The sequence below is a fragment of the Hippocampus guttulatus genome, chromosome 15 (genome assembly GCF_054856545.1).
Source record: "Hippocampus guttulatus isolate MCC_2025c chromosome 15, RoL_Hgut_1.0, whole genome shotgun sequence".
NCBI lineage: Eukaryota > Metazoa > Chordata > Actinopteri > Syngnathiformes > Syngnathidae > Hippocampus > Hippocampus guttulatus.
The window spans coordinates 15,859,340-15,875,954 of NC_141275.1; the positions used below are offsets into that span (position 1 = coordinate 15,859,340).

Below are 16,615 nucleotides of genomic sequence, written 5' to 3' on the forward strand. Positions count from 1 at the left end.
ATCAAGTCATTCGGTGCCAGCCATTTTCAAACCTACCACGTGATTTTATTATTTAGTTTTAAATACATAAAAGACGTACCTGGTATTGAATGCCTGGATTCTTAAAAAAATGGAAAAAATGTTTGACTGACCCCCCCCCCTTAATTCTTTACCACAGAAGACAAAGATAATATTAACCCCACCCCAAAAAAACGATTTTTCTCCCATGTAAATTTCATTCATTGTCTTTTTTTTTTTTTTAATTGGGTGAGGAATAGTTTATCAGAACTTTAGTTTGCCAATAACAGGATAGTCCCCCCCCCCAAAAAAAAGTATACTAAAAGGACAACATACCGGAAAACAGTCAAATGTTTTTCTGTACTTCATCTCCACCCCCACAAAAAAAAAAAAATTGGGGTTGCCATTGTGCAAGCTGCGAAGGAACACAAGAGTAGCGCAATGGTTTTAGGGACATTTATTAACTTGAACTGGCGACCAGAACCGACCCGAGGTCAGAAGGTACACAAACGCCACATGAACCGTTCCGTGTGTATCAGTCGTGATGCTGTGAATACACACAAGTTAGCAGGGAATGACTGGAGGAGAGTAACACGCACTTTCTGAAGTCTGGAGTGATGTCAAGTTTTCATCACAGCAAAAACAACAAAAAAAAAAAAATACCCTCCACCTTAATAATCCATCTACTCTACTAGTTGCCGAGTCGTGTCCCAATAAGGCACAAGTTTGACTCGTCACAGTTTTGATGTGCGATAAAACCCGCTGGCTGTGTGCGTCCTTTTTTTTATTTTTTGGGTTGTTTTTGTGTTTTTCTTTCTTTTTTGCAGGGTTGCACAAGTTGAACACCAGTCTGGTTTTAGTTGCTACTCACCTCTCAGCATACACACATTCACATGCTCTCTCTGTCTCACAAACACGCACGCGTGCGCTCACACACGGCAGCGGGTCGATGGGAAGGAAGTTTAGACGTTGCTCAGGGCGTCCACTCCGGGAAGAACTTTGCCTGGGAAAAAAAAAAAAAAAACATAGCGGCACGAGAATTGATCAATTGCATTGGGAGGACAAACAAACAAATACTCCTAAATAAAAACTCGGATCCGATTTAATTGATGGTTTAAGTCCTTCGCTCACCTTCCAGCAGTTCCAGGCTGGCTCCGCCTCCTGTGCTCACGTGGCTGACCTTGTCCTCAGTGTTCCACTTGGCACAGCAGGTGGCAGTGTCGCCCCCACCTGGGCATCAGAGAGACAATCGCGTTTCAAAAAAAAAAAAAGTGCCAATTGACAACTGGGGGGGTTCAGTGACAGTGGCGATGTGCCCTGAAGTAGGTGCTGCTTCTTACCGATGATTGTGACGCAACCCGACTTGGTGACCTCCACCACCTTGTCCATCAGGTTCTTGGTGCCCTTGGCAAAGTTGTCCCATTCGAACACGCCCACCGGGCCGTTCCACACAATCTGCTTGGCTCGGCCGACGGCCTCGCCGTACGCCTTGGAGCTCTCGGGGCCGCAGTCCAAGCCCTTGCGGGGGAGACGGTTAATGGATTGTATGGTGAAAGGCGGTTGTTGTTTTTTTTCTTTCTTATAATCGTAAGACACATTTATTGGGCGAGGGGGGGAGGGGGGGTCTGCAATTCTAACTCAAGCAGCCTACACCGGTGTAAGAAAAGGCGGCTCGGCCGGCTCTCACCATCCAGCCGGCGGGGATGCCGGCGGCGACGGTGGCGACACCCGTGGCGGCCTTCTCGTCGAACTTGTCGGCGGTGACAAAGTCGACGGGCAGCGTGATCTTGACGCCGTTCTTCTCGGCCTTGGCCATCAGGTCCTTGACGATGCCGGCGCCCTCCTCGTCATACAGGGAGTTGCCGATCTGAGGGGAGGAAGGCAGAAAAATTCCCGCTTTCTCTCCTCTCTGTCATCTCGTCATCCGAGGTCTCACTCGGGGGAAGTTGAAATCGGTTATCTGGCTGAGCAAATACTGGTCGCGGTGTGAAATTGTTGGCGGATTTCTGAATTCCGCTTGAGATTACGGTGTTGGCGCCAGGAGGGTAGAGAGCGTCAAAGGCACAAAAGAAACACTTTTGTTAGGAGACTGCTGGGGCGTGTTGAGCAAGGCGAGAGGTTCATCAAGAGTTCAGCAATCGAGCAAACTTTTGGATCCACGCCGCATCGGTGACGTTGTTGTTGATGATTTGTGGTATCAGTTTGAAAGAGGGCCTCCATTTTCTGGACCGGCGGAAGAATTTTGGGCTTGAGCGCTTCAATTGGACTGCGAGTCAAGCCTTCATCCACCTACCCCCCACCCCCCGGTCCCCTCACCTCCATGTTGTTGAGCACTTTGAGGAAGGTGAAGGCCATGCCGCCGCCGATGATCATCTCGTCCACCTTATCCAGCATGTTGTTGATCAGCTGGATCTTATCTTTCACCTTTGCGCTTTCAAAACAAAACAAAACAGATGAAAACCCCAACACCGGGACAGCTCAATCTTTGGTGCTTTTTTTTTTTTTTTTTAATTGACTCTCCAGCCAAGATATTTTTCGTTGATGAACGTCCTCTGACGTGCACTGCCCGAGAACAAGCGGCGGTTGCACAATCCGCAGGATTCAAATGGACTCTGAGCCCGTCGACCATCGCCGATAGCGAGGCGACCGCCAAGTCGATGCGAGCGGCGGGCGCGAAGGTCGCGAACGGCGGGCGCCGGTCTCACCCGCCGAGGATGGCCAGGAAGGGCCTCTGCGGTTTCTCCAGAGCCATGGCGAAGTAGTCCAGCTCCTTCTTCATCAGGAAGCCGGCCGCCTTCTGGGGCAGGTTGACGCCCACCATGGAGCTGGAGGGAGGAGGCCGCGGTGCGTCAAATGCGGTCGCCGTCCATCAATAGCGGCGCACGGGGGGGCGGGGGGGCTCACCTGTGGGCTCTGTGAGCCGTGCCGAAGGCGTCGTTGATGTAGACGTCGCCCAGTTTGGACAGGGACGCCCGGAAGGAGTCGATCTGCTCCTGGGAAGCTTTCGTCTATCGCGTTGGGGAGGGAAAAAAAAATAACAATAAAACATACTCATCCTTCTTTGTTGTTGTTTTATTGGGTGGTTTTGTTTTTTTTTTTAAACAGCCCAATTGTGTTCTGCACTCTGATTGGCTAAGGAGTGTCGACTGATGTTAAGAGTCTTCATGCCTCATCGCTGTGTAGCTTGCCAAATTTTCTCCATAACAAAACCCACAATGTCGATGAAACGTACCCCCCCCCCAAAAAAAACACGTTTTCAGAAGAAAAAAAAATTACCCGAAAAACTCGATTTAATATATAAATAAATTGTATGTTTGATTGGAACTTTGCAAATCTTTCATCCATTCAACTTTGGACTTTTTGGACCACTTCCTGCTTGTATTGATGTCAGAAGAGGTTTTTGGGGACGGGGGTGGAATGATTCTGAAAACATTTTAACTTGGGGGGGGAAAAAAAGTAAAGGCTTTATGAGAACATTTCACACAATAAAGCAGCAGCAATATTTAAATGATAACGCTCCAAGTCTCTTGAGTGAGTTTCATATTTTCACCTAGCGTGGCCCTCATATTTATTTTTTGGAAATATAACCCGGGTAACACATTCATTATTGTGGTTATAGGCACTGCGCGCTCTGTAAGATGCTTCTAACGATGCCGGACAGAAGCTTGGACAGTAGAAATGAATCCACGCAAGAGTGCATACCGAGCACGCCTCTCGGGGACAGGAAAAGCAACGGCGACCTTCAAGATAAATGTCAGCGGCAGGCCCCGGAAGCCCCGATCTTTGATTTCACCTTACGTCTTATTGATTCATGAGCATCTTTTGCGCGTGTGTGCGCGGGCGTCGGTGAGCTTCACCTTGTTTCCAGCGGCGTCCTTGCCCTTCCCCTCCTCGGCCACGTGGAAGCGGAGGTTCTCCAGCAGGATGACGGAGCCGGCGGCGGGGTTGGCGCAGGCGGCCTCCACCTCTGCGCCCACGCAGTCCTTCAGGAAGGTCACGTCCCTGCGCACGGGGAGGAAGGGAGGTGGGGGGTTGTAAAGTGGCTGACCGCCGACGCGACTTTTGCCTTCACTGAAATGCCCCTCACTTTCCCAGCAGGGACTTGAGCTCGGCGGCGACGGGCTCCAGCGAGTACTTCTCCGGCACAAAGTTGCCGTCGGGGCGGCCCAGGTGGCTCATGAGAACCACCGACTTGGCGCCGTGATCCAGGCAGTGCTTGATGCTGGGAACGGCAGCCTTGATCCTAAAGCGAGATTAGGAAGGGACGTCAGCTCTCTCTCAGTCGGCAACTGCCGAGGATGCAAAGCGTACCTCTGGTTATTGGTGATGTGCTTGTCCTTCATGGGAACGTTGAAGTCAACCCTGGCAGAAAAGAAAAAAAAAAAAAAAAAAACAGGAAAAATAAATGGGCCTTATGAATTTGATGTGTTAAATGCTTAACTGTTTTCCAAGGAGAAAAAAAAATATGTTGAATGTTTCATGATAGATTTTTGGGGGGTTTCTAAATGTATACAAGAAAACCGTTTGGAGTTTTATTTGTGGATTGGACAAACTGCAAATATTCACTCAAAGGTTGTTGCTAATACTGTCCACTAGAGGGCGCAGATGGACAAGTGAAACGCAACTGACTGAAGCTCAGAATTTGATTGCAAAATGTCCACTTATTCGTATTTAAGAGATTCAGATCACTCAGATCACTTGTTACAAGATCTGGAATAAGATAATAATCAATAAACGGGAATATTTTCAGAATGCACTTGTAATTATTTGCAGAAGAAAGGGGGTGGACCCATGATCATGTATAGCTTATTAGGCCAAGTGTAAACTGATCAAATGAGTGAATGTGGTCCATTCTCTTCCTCATAGGGGAGCTTGCGACTATCCCCCCCCCCCCCCCCCCCCATTATTTGACCGTTGGAATGAACGAGACGAGAGCAGAGTTGCTCTGATGCAGCAACGGCCGCATAAGCCAACGTGCCACCTCCCTCGTACGCCAGCGTTGCATAAGTTCCCTCCTCCCCACCTGATGCGCCCTAAGCCGACACCGGCGTGCAGACAATGCCGTACAGTACTGTAAAAGCAATGTCTGGTCCGGAAGCACAGCAGTCAGCTTTTCAGCAGCATTTTTTGGCAGCCCGAGGCGAGCATTTGATGATCCGCTGCCTTACAAACGCAGCACTTTTGATAGTGGCGCAGAGCCATGTTATTGTTGCCTTCTGATCCGGCCTAACAAATGGGCAGCCGTTAGCTCGTTTTAGGGGGGGAGCCAAGCAGATTCTTGGGTGCTCGGCCCACTGTCGCCATGGTAACATCCCCATATTGCCTCGTTTTCATTCAGGCCCTCGTTTCGAATGAAATGCTCGCCGGGGCAAGCAATGGCTGTGACACGCTTGGCGCTAGCACGCCGTTAGGTCGAATCACAAACTGTATCTGACGGTGACCCTTGGCCTATGCCAACTGGGACCTTTGACATTTCCGCAGTGGACGGGTGTCAGGTTCAAGTGTGCCGACGGACCAACCGAGCGGACCCGTTTGGTTCATGAAAGAAGTTTAGCTCAATGATGATTCCGTTCGATCTGGACACTGACTAAAAGCGCAGTTTTGAATGCATTCTGTACTGTCGGCATTCATTTGAAAGACAGATAGTGAGGTTGAGTCTAGCATGTCCTCACTGTTTGGCCTACTCTTTATTTTGGATTTTAAGCGAGTTTATTCGCTCATCTCGGACATGTCCAAGACTCTCATCGCCCAAGCCGCACCACGCTACGATTTATCATCCGAAAAACAATTCTTAATATATTTGCTGTTTTCATTACAAAAAATAGAAATAACTGGCATCGTTGGCACCCTGAAAATTACTGAAGATTTGATCAGAGGTGAGTGAGGTTTTCAAGTTGACCCCCCCCCCCCCAAATATATTGATCTGTAGTGGTTTTATGGCAGTTGGTTTGTGCGTGCACATTATTACGTACATTTGAGGAGAGCACAAAGATAAACACTTAATGTTGCAAAATTGAAATATTCGACGTGATGGCAATTTGCAACACTATTAATAGCAGTGTACTGGCAGATGACGTCAAGTACAAAAGTGAGAAAAAAACACTTCCGGTTTCGTCAATTATGGACCTTCACGCCCCTCACGTTATTTCTCCACCTTGTCGTGACACCCCAAAATTGAAATGATGAGTTCTCATGAAACTACGTGCAGTAATTGTTATACAATTATAACAGCACAAAATAAATACCGAAGCGTTAGCTAGAGCGAGCTAATCCAATTTCCGTGAAGCGCTCACCTCATGATGACTCGCTTCCCCTTGACGTCCACCTTGTCCAGAGTGAGTTTGTTCGACAGAGACATCTTTGCTCGTCTTTCTGCTGGTTCGTCGCGTCGCGTTCGTCGCTGTGTCGCCTCCGCTTCGGCGGCTTCGTTGGCTGCTGGGTGGCTGGCGAGCTCCCGAAAGACGGCGGTGACCTTAACGGCGCGCCGGGATAAGGTTGAGCGAAGACACGCCCTCCTTAAAGTGATTGGCTGAAACGCGGAAAGAGGACCCCTTGCGTTTGATTGGCTAGCAAAGATGTCGTTCAGATTACGTAAAATGAGATTTCAAGACAAGAGTATGCGCGTTTTTTATGACATTTACTCAGTTCGTCCATCTTCCACATCTAAACTGTATATTTATTTTGGTGTCTATTAGTAAAAAAATATATAATAGTAGCAAAAAGAGTGACTAATGTTAAATACAACTGCAATATTTGGGTTATATCTTTTCCAAAAGATTAAGTGTTGTGGGCACAATAGAGAAAACCAAGTAACAAAACACGGTTGGGACTTTCTATATTCATGAGTAAACGTTCTTATTACTTTAACATTATCAAACAATCTTAAAAAATCACTAATAAAAAGTAAAATTCCTGCTCAAATTATTATTACTGAAATGCATTGGTGTGAATTATATTTTCTATGCATAGAGCACACAAATTACAAAAAACACACAAATCTAGAATCACATTTAATTTATTTAGACAATATTGAAACAAACTTTACTGTTCATCTGTAGAGTCGCAAGATTTTTGTTTGGACCTCAACCATGGCGGCTTTTTATGTTTTCTTGTATTATTCATCAGCCTCCCTCCATGGTTTGGGCATCACCTTCCCAACAGGGGACAGATTCCAAGTGATTCCCGTCTGAGTCACCACCTGTAAGGAAAAGGAATCAAAACCTGGATGGCACTGAATTTCTTGGATTTCAATGAAAAGAAGACAGAAGTGATAGTGTTTTTCAGAAGTATTGGTGCGTTGTGGTGCAGGTGAAGTTGCCATTCCAGCTAGAACTAGCGTGGCAGCAGAGTCATTTTGGCGGACTCTTGCCACCTTGCTGATCCCGAATAACAGACAAAGTCCACTTACGTATGACCACACTGCTGTGCAGAAGACAAAGCCGCCAACCAACACACTGGTGCCATACTTAGAGTGGAAGTCCTGTGGGGCGCTGGACCCGTGCCTCATTTGGCGTGCAGCTTGACCTGGAAGATGAGAGTAATACAGCATTTGTCATCTTTGAACAGACAGCTTTGCCTTGTTGCAATCTGCATGGCCTTTTGAACTCAAGCTATGAATGCCACAACATGTGATTGTAGAGTTAATACGATGCATGCCGCAAATCATAATCCAAACAAAAAGAATGGGACAATGTATGTCGACACATATCACTCTTCCATTTTCAACCTATACCATCCATTAGAGTTGTGGGTGAGCCTATCCCAGCTGACTTTGTTCCCCCGATAAGGTTCTTGGACAAGGACAAGGTACACGTAGCCAAAAAATAAAAGTCAGTTTTCACCAAAAGTAAGGTGAGATTTGAACACAGAACCTAGGAATTGGGCGGCATGCTGTACATCTTCTATAAGCAAAAATATTTTATTTGTATTGTGAAACGATCACATTGACATAATGGCGTTTTACTTTTGTTAGTATTTATGATTTCTTTTAAAGAGAACGGCCACTTTAACACGCGGGTCCTGAGTTTAGGACTTTTCTACTACGTTGTACTGCAGCGCCTTTCCGACATACGCACGGCTGCAACTTTGCGATTAAATTCCCACTCCACAGTAGCAAGGAGAAGCAGCAGCAACAACAACAACAAAAGTGTCGAGCAGTGTGAATTCAGCCAATTTGTCAATCTGACTCCAATATTAAAGCTCTTAAAACCTGTATTAACGATGAATGCTGAAAGACATGGCAAACCACAGCTGTTAGCATTAGCTTGCATGTTAGCACGCTGGCCAGGGTGACCCGCCGGAAGACGCGTCTAAGGAATCACAGACGCTTAATAGCGAGCACGATTTCTTGAAAGCCAATAAACACGTATTTGATAATGCCAGGTCGTCTTACCGCTGATGTTCACGGCGGCTTTCGCGAATCTGTACATAACGATACTTGTAGATACCCTTGAACGGAGCAAATGAAGTAGGTCTGGGGGGGGGGGGTTGTGCGACGGAAGTGACCTGTGGTGTGAGCATGCGCAGTCGGTTTCGTTGTCGTCTCGTGGAACATGTGCAAAAGACGAATGCAGCAAGAAAAATGTACGCCTCTGGACATTAAAAACATGAACGAATGTTACAAATTTATCTCGGGTGATTTTCCTACCTCGGTTAATTAAAGTATAAAAATACAATAATGAACGAGTTGATTGTCAGTGTCAGGATGGCCGAGTGGTCTAAGGCGCCAGACTCAAGGATGAACCTCCTTCCGTCAAACGGGTATTCTGGTCTCCGAATGGAGGCGTGGGTTCGAATCCCACTTCTGACACATTCCTTTTGCGGAGGATTCTGAATTATATATTTCGATAGCTGTGGTTGCGATACAGATGCAGTAGTAACGCTGAAAACTGCAACATTTATTTTTCAATGTACTAAGTCATGTTACAAGTGCGACTGGAAAGTTGAATACATGTTCTCTCCTGTTTTTGCTTCTTTTATTACATCGGTACACATTGTGATATGATGCGATTTAAATGATAATTTCATGTTCGTTTGAGGGATTGGAGGTGAATTGTTTGCCTCAGCTGCCGTTTAAAAGCTGGAAGGATTTACATGTTCGAATTAAAGTTCTTTGAATAGAGCTCCGCCATATGAGTGGGCCACTATTGATGAGTTTTTGAGGTACAAGCCGTTGTTTGGCCAATTTTTCAGGAAACTAATGTCATTTAAGCGCCTTACGGTGGTGAACTCAACTCACTTCACAAGAAAGTCAAATATTACATTGTGCTAATTTTTACATTAGAAACGCATTATACATTTTTTTTTTTTGGTATCACAAGTCAACAATAGAGGAAAAAAAAAAAGAGAAATTGCTTTTTCCCTCCCAAAGCTTTATTTCTTAAACGGATATAATTTCCAGACTGACAGTATTATAACATTCAGTCCGCATGTACAAAGCTTAGCAAATGACAGTTATGACCTCGATTCAAGGCGGTCCGGCGGTCGAGTGGTTAGTGCATCGAGCTCACTGTGTAGAGGTACCGGTCTTCATTCCCGCTCCGGCCTTCCTGATTGAACATTCTAAATTGTCCCGCGGTGCGAGTGTGAGCGCAGATGGTTGTTGGTCTCTGTGCGCCCTGCGATTGGCTGGCAACCGGTTCAGGGTGTCCCCCGCCGCCTGCCCGAAGACAACCGGCATAGGCTTCAGCAGCCCCCCCCCCCCCCATCGCGACCCTTGTGAGGATAAAGCAGTTAACGGAATGGATGAATGGATGGATCTCGATCAATTTACATGAACGGAGCGTTGTGTGGCGTATTTGAACGGGAATGACGGTGGAAAGAGAGAAGCATCATTTCATAAGGAAGGAGTACACTTGGTCCATCTCTTAAAAAAAAAAAATTTAAAAAAATCTTCACTTCACAACTTACATTCATTTTAACCCCCCCCCCCCCCTTCCTGGAAGCCCCCCCCCCCCCCCCCTGACCCGCGTGTGCTGCCTTAATCAACACAAACATACATACTTATTTGAGCGTTACGTTTTGAATGACATCCGGGGGTTGCAAAACAATGATTTGTAATCGCTCGAAGCTGACGACACCTCGAGGCAGCAGAAAGAGGCGGTCGCGTTGACGCAACCTAAGGGGACCGTGGCGCCGCCCGACATTATCCCATTCACAACACAGAAGATTTAGCATGAAGGCATCGGCGTCCTTTACCACCCGACGACCATGCGCGTGGCCTTCTTTAGTCCGCTTTCTTGTCCTTCCCTTCCTCGTCGTCCGTGTACTCTGTCGGCTCCTCGCCGGGCTTCAGCAGCTTGCCGATGTAGTCGTATTTAACTGGAACGGCAGAAAACGGGACAGATGTTTTGAAATTTCCCCGACAGTCAACACGAGCACGCGTTTCACAATAGCAGCTTCACCGGAAGAGAATAAAAAAGGTCGATATGTGAAGACGGCGAGATCCTTGCAGGCACTCACACGTGAACTGCGCCTCCCACTCGGAGAGGCTCTCCTGCTGCGCGGCGCTCAGGTCGGTCAAGTCGTCGTGCTCGTCTTTCAGGGCCTCCTGACCCAGGCAGAAGGTGGCCAGGCCTCGGGACGCGTCCCTGCCGGCGAAAACGCCGTACGGACCGTCTGGGGAAACGCAGGATGGACATTGGACCGACACGTCGAATGAAACGACCGCAAACAATTCTAAGAATGTGTCTGCAAGTGAGTCCGTCTGACATTTTGGCTCATTTACTGTACATGATCGCACGCCCACACCGAGTGTATGAAGTGCTGCCTTTGTGAGTGGAAACACTTTGCTCTTTTTTTGGGGGGGGTGGATTGAGTTTTGTTGGATGCAGAGGTAAGTGGTGCACACACATACTTGATTGCAGCGTCGGGAACACAATGGATGGCATGAGAGTGTGGGCTGCATGCGCCAAGTGCATGGATCTGCACATTGATTGCCAAGTGTTTGAAGTGCTGCCACTGTGAGTGAAAATGATTTGTCTTCACGAGTTTTCCCCCGCGCCACCGAATGCACTCAGGTCCGCTTGCTTTGTTTAACTCGCGAAATCGGACCCCCGCCGATACCAATTTCTTGAAGTCAAGGAGGCCGATAACTGATATTTAGAACAGACGTTCGTTGGCAATAGAATGGAAAATATTGGCGTAAAAAGAAAAAAAAATCATTCAAAAAAAAAATTCTAACACAATGTGCAAGGAGCTCCACCAATCAGCAACAAGTCTCAAAGTGAAATGAAAACTTTTCTACAGTAAATTAAGCTTTCCAAAAGTTCAAAAATGTCAAAACATGCCTCCTTGCACACTTTATCTTTATTATTCATTAAGTAAGGGGCATGGTGATTCTGTGGCTGGGCGTGTACTGCAACGAACGAAGAAAAAAAAAAGGTCTGTGCATGACAGCGGTGTGATCTCAATGCTGGTCAGAGGTTACACGGAGCAGAGGTTGCAAAGCTCAGATGAGGTAAAGGCGGGTGCGAATTTTCTGGGTTGAGGAATTGTCAAGTAGCGCAACTTGGCATGAAACCACGCTGAGCGCCGTTCGTAATATTTTGGAGAACCCGACTCTGCACCGAGTGCCATCAAGTCGTCGTTCGAGTTGCTTTCTCGGGATTGCGGCCCAAACAAACAAAAACAAAGACAATGTGTACTATCGCAACGCACTTAACATGGTTTGTCAAGTCGACACGAAATTTCATCTCGTTGTTCGCGGCAGCCGCACTACGAAACATCAGACGACAAAATAGCAGCGATAAGGCATTCGGCTTTTGGGAAACTTGGCGCTAACCCGGCCCGTAGAACTTGCTCCCCCTGGTCACGTCGAAGACTTTGCCATTGACAGCCATGAGGATTCTGGGACTGCGCAGCCCATCGTAAGGCTTCAACTCGTCCAGGGTGAAGTCTCGCTTCTTCAGTTTGGGCAGCGGCTGCTCCGCCGGGCCCGCGTCCGGCGGCTTGTCGCCGCGGAAGATTTTGTACAGCAGGTAAAGACACAAAGCGAGCAGGGTCAGGTTCAAAGGGGACGTGAAAATCTCCTGTAAGATTCCGTCTGAAGTGGTTTCGGGCTCATCTACTTCAGCCATGTTTGAGTCTGGCCGTGTTTTTCGCTGTGTGGGCGTGTCTGGAGAGTGGGAGAAGTGAAGAGCTTTCAGCCAATCAGAGAGCCCGGATCTGTGACGCCTTATCGACCTCATCCAATCACATTACGCTAACTTACATCAAATACGTACACTAAAACAGATTCAATTGATATTGGATGGGGGGGGGGGTAAACCAAACGCGGTCAACAAAGCGTCAAACGTACTTCCATGCAATTCATGTAGACGGGAATATTTTTCCTATAGTAAAATAGCTGTATTTATTCAACACATAATATACAATATAACGCGGATTATCATTATTATTATTTAATAATGAATATAATAATCAGATTCCAAAAGAGACTTTCAGTTTCACAAACTAAAAATAACTGGAGTGCACGCTTGTTTCTTCCGTCCTCATACAAGCCGCAGTGACGTTTGTGGATAGTTCCCACCCCAACAAACAAAGCTGAATTCGAATCATACCCCTTCCCCCGTCCCCCGACCCAACCAGCTTCCCGAATGCGTCGCTCAGTTCTTCTTTTAGAGCGCTCATCCACCATTTCATAAGAGCCCCGGTTTGATCAATTGGAAACTATGCTCATGTTGTCTTTCTGGAACCTTTTGGAGCTCTGGCGTTTTCTGCCATTGCGCAACAGGGGAGGGCACGTTCGCCAATAGCAGCCGGCTTAGCTTAGCTTTAGCTCACTTGAGCCGGACAGCGATGACAAGCGCCTTCACTGCCCCTTTGTCGCCCGTTCAAAACATTTCGTAGCTGCCGATGTCCGCTTGACGTTTTCGGCTTTCTCTTGCCGTTGTTGTTGATGGAGACGTGTTGAGTCCTGCTCGCTGCCAAGTAAGATCTCCAATTTTACCCATAGCCACTACAATTGAATCATGTATAGATTTGATTTTTTTTTTTGCCAGTTAAATAAAATGACAGCATACACGGAGTAGTTTGTTTCAAATGTGTATAAAGCCACCCGGAAAAGATGAAAACAGACAACAAAATACATAAATATTACGCAAGGAAGTGAAAGTTGGATTATTTCAGGAAAAAAAAAGTTGTTTACAGCATTCACGAGACGGTCTTATCTTCTCAAGACGAAAGCTATAATTTCACGTTCATAAAGTGGTATAGTTGACGAATTTATGTTAAAGATTAAAGTTACATTTTCACACATCTGCTTGTTTTGTACAATTCCTTCGTAATTCCATCCCAGAATGTATTAGGATGACAAATAGTGTGGTGCGGTTTTTTTTCTTTTCCCAGGCCAGCTCTTCCTTCCTCCCTTCCTTCCTTCCGCTTTTGTCACCCCCCCCCCGCCCCACACACACACGCACAAAAAATTTTGGGTAATATGAGTGGCATGCGCGTGGATGCCAAGGTGGTGATGTTGGGCAAGGAGAGCGTGGGCAAGACCAGCCTGGTGGAGAGATACGTCCATCACCGCTTCCTGGTCGGACCCTATCAGAACGTAAGATTCAACGCAAAAACACCATTTGAGATTCTGTTGCAGATATGCACTCGCAATATGAGAACAAATGTGGATATTTGATCTCTTTGTGCAGACTATCGGCGCTGCTTTTGTGGCCAAACCAATCCAGGTGGGAGAGAAAGTGATCACCTTGGGAATATGGGTGAGTCAGGTCCCGCCTTTATCTCGCCATCTCCCAACATCACGGGTACCGAACAACCTTGAACCATTGCGGCCTGCCGCGTTGCTTTATTTAAATCGTTCTAATCATAAGGAGGGATTTAAAATGTTGTTGTTGTTTTTTTTCCTGGTCTCTGGCGCTACCAGGACACGGCCGGGTCAGAACGCTACGAAGCCATGAGCAGAATCTACTACAGAGGAGCCCGGGCGGCCGTCGTCTGCTACGGTAAATCGTGCGGGTGTGCTGGTAGCCATTTTGTGTTTGATGTCGGCCGGATGCGATTCATTTAGTTGAATTAAAAATCAAGTCCATTTTTTAAAAACTGATTCCTGTGTGTCAACTTTAATGAACAGTATTCCATAAATATATATTATTCATAAATATTATTCTTTTTATGTTCATACTTGGACCCGATCATTGAATAGAATTTTTTTCCCGTATTTTCATTCATTTTAACCTTTTTTTTTGGTAGTTTTTCTGGGGCGGGCGGGGGGGGGGGGGGCTATGAAACATTGAAGTCAGTCAAAACAAAATGCATATTATTGTCTTTCATTTGCGTGTTTTGGTCATTTTTAGATCTGACCGACAGCAGCAGCTTCGAGCGAGCTCGTTTTTGGGTGAAAGAACTGCAAAACTGCGAAGAGGTATGCCAGCTTTTCAGAGGCTGATGTGCTCGTACTGTGTTTTACCGTTTTTTTTTTGTTTTTTTTTAAACCGTCTCCAGCACTGTAAGATCTACCTGTGCGGCACCAAAAGCGACCTGATCCAAGGAGACCGAAGTCTTCGTCAGATCGACTATCACGACACTCAGGACTTTGCTGAAGGTGTCGACTGAAGTCATCCCCGCAGTTTCTGTTCGCAACAGGGCTGAAATGACCAAAAAAATGACTTCGGGCGTGACAAACCGAACCAAACAAGGAATCAAATGCCCCGATTGCAAAACGTTTCCTGCGCCGGGCACTTCTTGAATGACTCATTTTGTTTCTTTGCCCTCTGCAGAGATCGCAGCGCAGCATTTTGAGACCTCCAGTAAAACGGGAAGCAACGTGGGTGAGTCGAGACGCGCTCGCGTCGATTTAGTCATCGTCTGTCAACCGTACGAATAGTCACGTGGAGAGCGGAGTGGAAACGCGCACATTTTCCGACCGGCTTTCACGTTCGAGATGAAACGGAACGCCTCGAAGCGGCAGCGCGCGAATGCAAACGTCGGATGAAATCATCGAAGACTGAAAGTGAAAGGTCAAAGCCTCTTACCGCCACAGATGAGCTGTTCCAGAAGGTGGCCGAGGACTACAACGACGCCACTTTCCAGTATATGACAGGTGAGTTTTCCCGTCACTAATGGACTGATAATCACCAAAACAACTCAACCGAGATGCCAGCTTTAGCTCGCCTGTTTTTCAAACGCGGGGACACCGAACTCAAAACCACGTTTGATCCATTTGTACATTTTTCACGTTGAAAAGAAAAAAGAAAAAATCCCAACCTGTGTTTTGGCAGAAGAAACCGGAGTGAACCTGGGGCAGAAGAAAGAATCCTACTTCTACTCGTGCTGCAACAGCAACTGATGCTGCACCGCCGAATGGAAGAATGTGCTGCATCTGAAAACGGACGCCGGCGGAAGAGAAGCGAGAAAAGAAAACAAGAGCAAATGGACATTTCTTTTGTGCCATGAACAAAACATTTGGAGGCGTCTGTGCCAAGTGAAGGCTTCAATTTAAGAACAAACATTTCATCCAGAAGGGGATCTCCACACCTGTGCTGGGTGAAGACAACTGAGCTGCTGTAACTGCTATTCTGAAGGGGTTTTTTTCTTTTGGGTTGGGGGGGGAGGGTCGATGTTTTTAAGACATGTTTTGGGCTCGTTTCCACCAAAATAGCCAAAAGGATCAAAAATTAGAGGACACTAAATAAACGACGTCAACTTGTTTTGGTGGCGCGGCGTCACCTCATGCTAGTCGGCCACCCCACAAAAACTGTGCCAGTGGCGAGTACGCATTTTGTTACCATGGTGACTCCAGAACCCCCCGCCCCAAAAGTGTCAAATGTGATACACGAGCAACCCCCCCCCCCCCCAAAGAAAAAAGTGGATTCTATTTTCTGTGCATCCATGCAGGGCTGCTTACCTTTTCACTTTGGTTTAAAGCCCCCCCCCTTGTCGTGTCCGGACTGCACATGAATGGCGCCTGCGCAAAAGACCACCGGCAAGTGAATCTGTCGCACGATTTCTTGTACCGCCGGAGGACATGATTGGCTCCTTAATTTGCACGGTCAGAGCCGCCCCCAAATGAGAAAGTGACCGGTTTTTCTTTTCGCTCGGGTTTCCTCAAGTGGGCAATGCAGTCAGCTGATGGGAAAGAAAAAAAAGGACTTCAAATGGTCCAAACTGACATCCGGGAATGATATTAACGCCGTTGTTTGACATTTAGCCTTCGTCTTTGCGCGCCTATTTATTGCCTACGAATCACAGTGTCGGATTATGCTTCAAACAACCGCTTGAATGTTTTTCTTTTAAACATGAGCTGTCCGAGTTTCAAATGGTTAACGCATCCAGGGGGAATCGCGAGCTTCATAAAATGATGTTTCATGATTCATCCTCAGCTCTTGGATGCAAACGTGACAAAATAAAGTGGAAATCATGCGCATTCACGGACTATGAATGGAACCTACAGGACATTTCGATTCTAAATAAAAAAAAAAATGGTTGTTTCACACACCCACCTCGACTCTTGCGAAGTGAGGAAGAAATATTTGTGCTTAAAAAAAAAAAAAAAAACTTACAATTTGTAAACTATGTGAAATCTCTCAAAATCTCCACAGGCATTGAGTGAGTGACAATTTGACAGGAAATGTCCTTTTTTTTTTTTAGGTTAGACTTTTGTTTC

General features: G+C 46.6%; 4 protein-coding genes and 1 non-coding gene across 6 annotated transcripts; 2 read left to right on the plus strand and 3 right to left on the minus strand.

The window, feature by feature from the left end:
- Positions 1-439: 439 nt before the first annotated feature.
- pgk1 (phosphoglycerate kinase 1) lies at positions 440-6,487 on the minus strand. Its single transcript, XM_086130695.1, has 11 exons — positions 6,291-6,487; positions 4,309-4,359; positions 4,085-4,240; positions 3,855-3,999; positions 2,902-3,005; positions 2,703-2,822; positions 2,314-2,428; positions 1,685-1,864; positions 1,338-1,515; positions 1,129-1,227; positions 440-1,000 (listed from the first exon to the last, which is right to left on the minus strand). Exons 1-11 carry the CDS (start codon positions 6,353-6,355, stop codon positions 960-962), a joined length of 1,254 nt encoding a protein of 417 aa, XP_085986821.1. The 5' UTR covers positions 6,356-6,487; the 3' UTR covers positions 440-959.
- Positions 6,488-6,996: 509 nt separating this feature from the next.
- On the minus strand, positions 6,997-8,520 carry cox7b (cytochrome c oxidase subunit 7B). Its single transcript, XM_086131928.1, has 3 exons — positions 8,390-8,520; positions 7,406-7,521; positions 6,997-7,195 (listed from the first exon to the last, which is right to left on the minus strand). Exons 1-3 carry the CDS (start codon positions 8,424-8,426, stop codon positions 7,112-7,114), a joined length of 237 nt encoding a protein of 78 aa, XP_085988054.1. The 5' UTR covers positions 8,427-8,520; the 3' UTR covers positions 6,997-7,111.
- Positions 8,521-8,695: 175 nt separating this feature from the next.
- trnal-caa (transfer RNA leucine (anticodon CAA)) lies at positions 8,696-8,806 on the plus strand. The gene is made up of 2 exons: positions 8,696-8,733; positions 8,761-8,806. It is a non-coding gene; the product is annotated as a tRNA-Leu (tRNA).
- A 1,150-nt stretch (positions 8,807-9,956) lies between these two features.
- pgrmc1 (progesterone receptor membrane component 1) lies at positions 9,957-12,102 on the minus strand. The gene is made up of 3 exons (XM_086131917.1): positions 11,780-12,102; positions 10,459-10,614; positions 9,957-10,317 (listed from the first exon to the last, which is right to left on the minus strand). The coding sequence occupies exons 1-3, from the start codon at positions 12,072-12,074 to the stop codon at positions 10,223-10,225; spliced, it is 546 nt and encodes a 181-aa protein (XP_085988043.1). The 5' UTR covers positions 12,075-12,102; the 3' UTR covers positions 9,957-10,222.
- A 420-nt stretch (positions 12,103-12,522) lies between these two features.
- Positions 12,523-16,450, plus strand: rab24 (RAB24, member RAS oncogene family). 2 transcript variants are annotated; one of them, XM_086130446.1, is made up of 9 exons: positions 12,523-12,927; positions 13,345-13,549; positions 13,644-13,712; positions 13,877-13,955; positions 14,307-14,374; positions 14,455-14,554; positions 14,730-14,780; positions 14,993-15,052; positions 15,234-16,450. In XM_086130446.1, exons 2-9 carry the CDS (start codon positions 13,433-13,435, stop codon positions 15,296-15,298), a joined length of 609 nt encoding a protein of 202 aa, XP_085986572.1. In that variant the 5' UTR covers positions 12,523-12,927; positions 13,345-13,432; the 3' UTR covers positions 15,299-16,450. The 2 variants fall into 2 exon arrangements, with proteins under 2 accessions (XP_085986572.1, XP_085986571.1); XM_086130445.1 differs by having other exon boundaries at positions 12,525-12,927; positions 15,231-16,450.
- Positions 16,451-16,615: the final 165 nt, after the last annotated feature.

What these genes read in the sequence shown, in the direction of transcription:
- pgrmc1 (XM_086131917.1), bottom strand. Translation starts at nt 12,074, where the DNA reads ATGGCTGAAGTAGATGAGCCCGAAACCACTTCAGACGGAATCTTACAG. An exon ending in GAGCAAGTTCTACGGGCCGG is followed by an intron (nt 10,615 to 11,779) that starts GTTAGCGCCAAG and finishes GCGTTTCCCCAG; the next exon opens with ACGGTCCGTACGGCGTTTTC. An exon ending in GTGGGAGGCGCAGTTCACGT is followed by an intron (nt 10,318 to 10,458) that starts GTGAGTGCCTGC and finishes CTGCCGTTCCAG; the next exon opens with TTAAATACGACTACATCGGC.
- rab24 (XM_086130445.1), top strand. Translation starts at nt 13,433, where the DNA reads ATGAGTGGCATGCGCGTGGATGCCAAGGTGGTGATGTTGGGCAAGGAG. An exon ending in TGGTCGGACCCTATCAGAAC is followed by an intron (nt 13,550 to 13,643) that starts GTAAGATTCAAC and finishes CTCTTTGTGCAG; the next exon opens with ACTATCGGCGCTGCTTTTGT. An exon ending in TGATCACCTTGGGAATATGG is followed by an intron (nt 13,713 to 13,876) that starts GTGAGTCAGGTC and finishes TGGCGCTACCAG; the next exon opens with GACACGGCCGGGTCAGAACG.
- pgk1 (XM_086130695.1), bottom strand. Translation starts at nt 6,355, where the DNA reads ATGTCTCTGTCGAACAAACTCACTCTGGACAAGGTGGACGTCAAGGGG. An exon ending in AGGACGCCGCTGGAAACAAG is followed by an intron (nt 3,006 to 3,854) that starts GTGAAGCTCACC and finishes CCAACGCGATAG; the next exon opens with ACGAAAGCTTCCCAGGAGCA. An exon ending in ACGGCTCACAGAGCCCACAG is followed by an intron (nt 2,823 to 2,901) that starts GTGAGCCCCCCC and finishes TCCTCCCTCCAG; the next exon opens with CTCCATGGTGGGCGTCAACC.
- cox7b (XM_086131928.1), bottom strand. Translation starts at nt 8,426, where the DNA reads ATGTACAGATTCGCGAAAGCCGCCGTGAACATCAGCG. An exon ending in AGCCGCCGTGAACATCAGCG is followed by an intron (nt 7,522 to 8,389) that starts GTAAGACGACCT and finishes CTCATCTTCCAG; the next exon opens with GTCAAGCTGCACGCCAAATG. An exon ending in GCACAGCAGTGTGGTCATAC is followed by an intron (nt 7,196 to 7,405) that starts GTAAGTGGACTT and finishes TTTTCCTTACAG; the next exon opens with GTGGTGACTCAGACGGGAAT.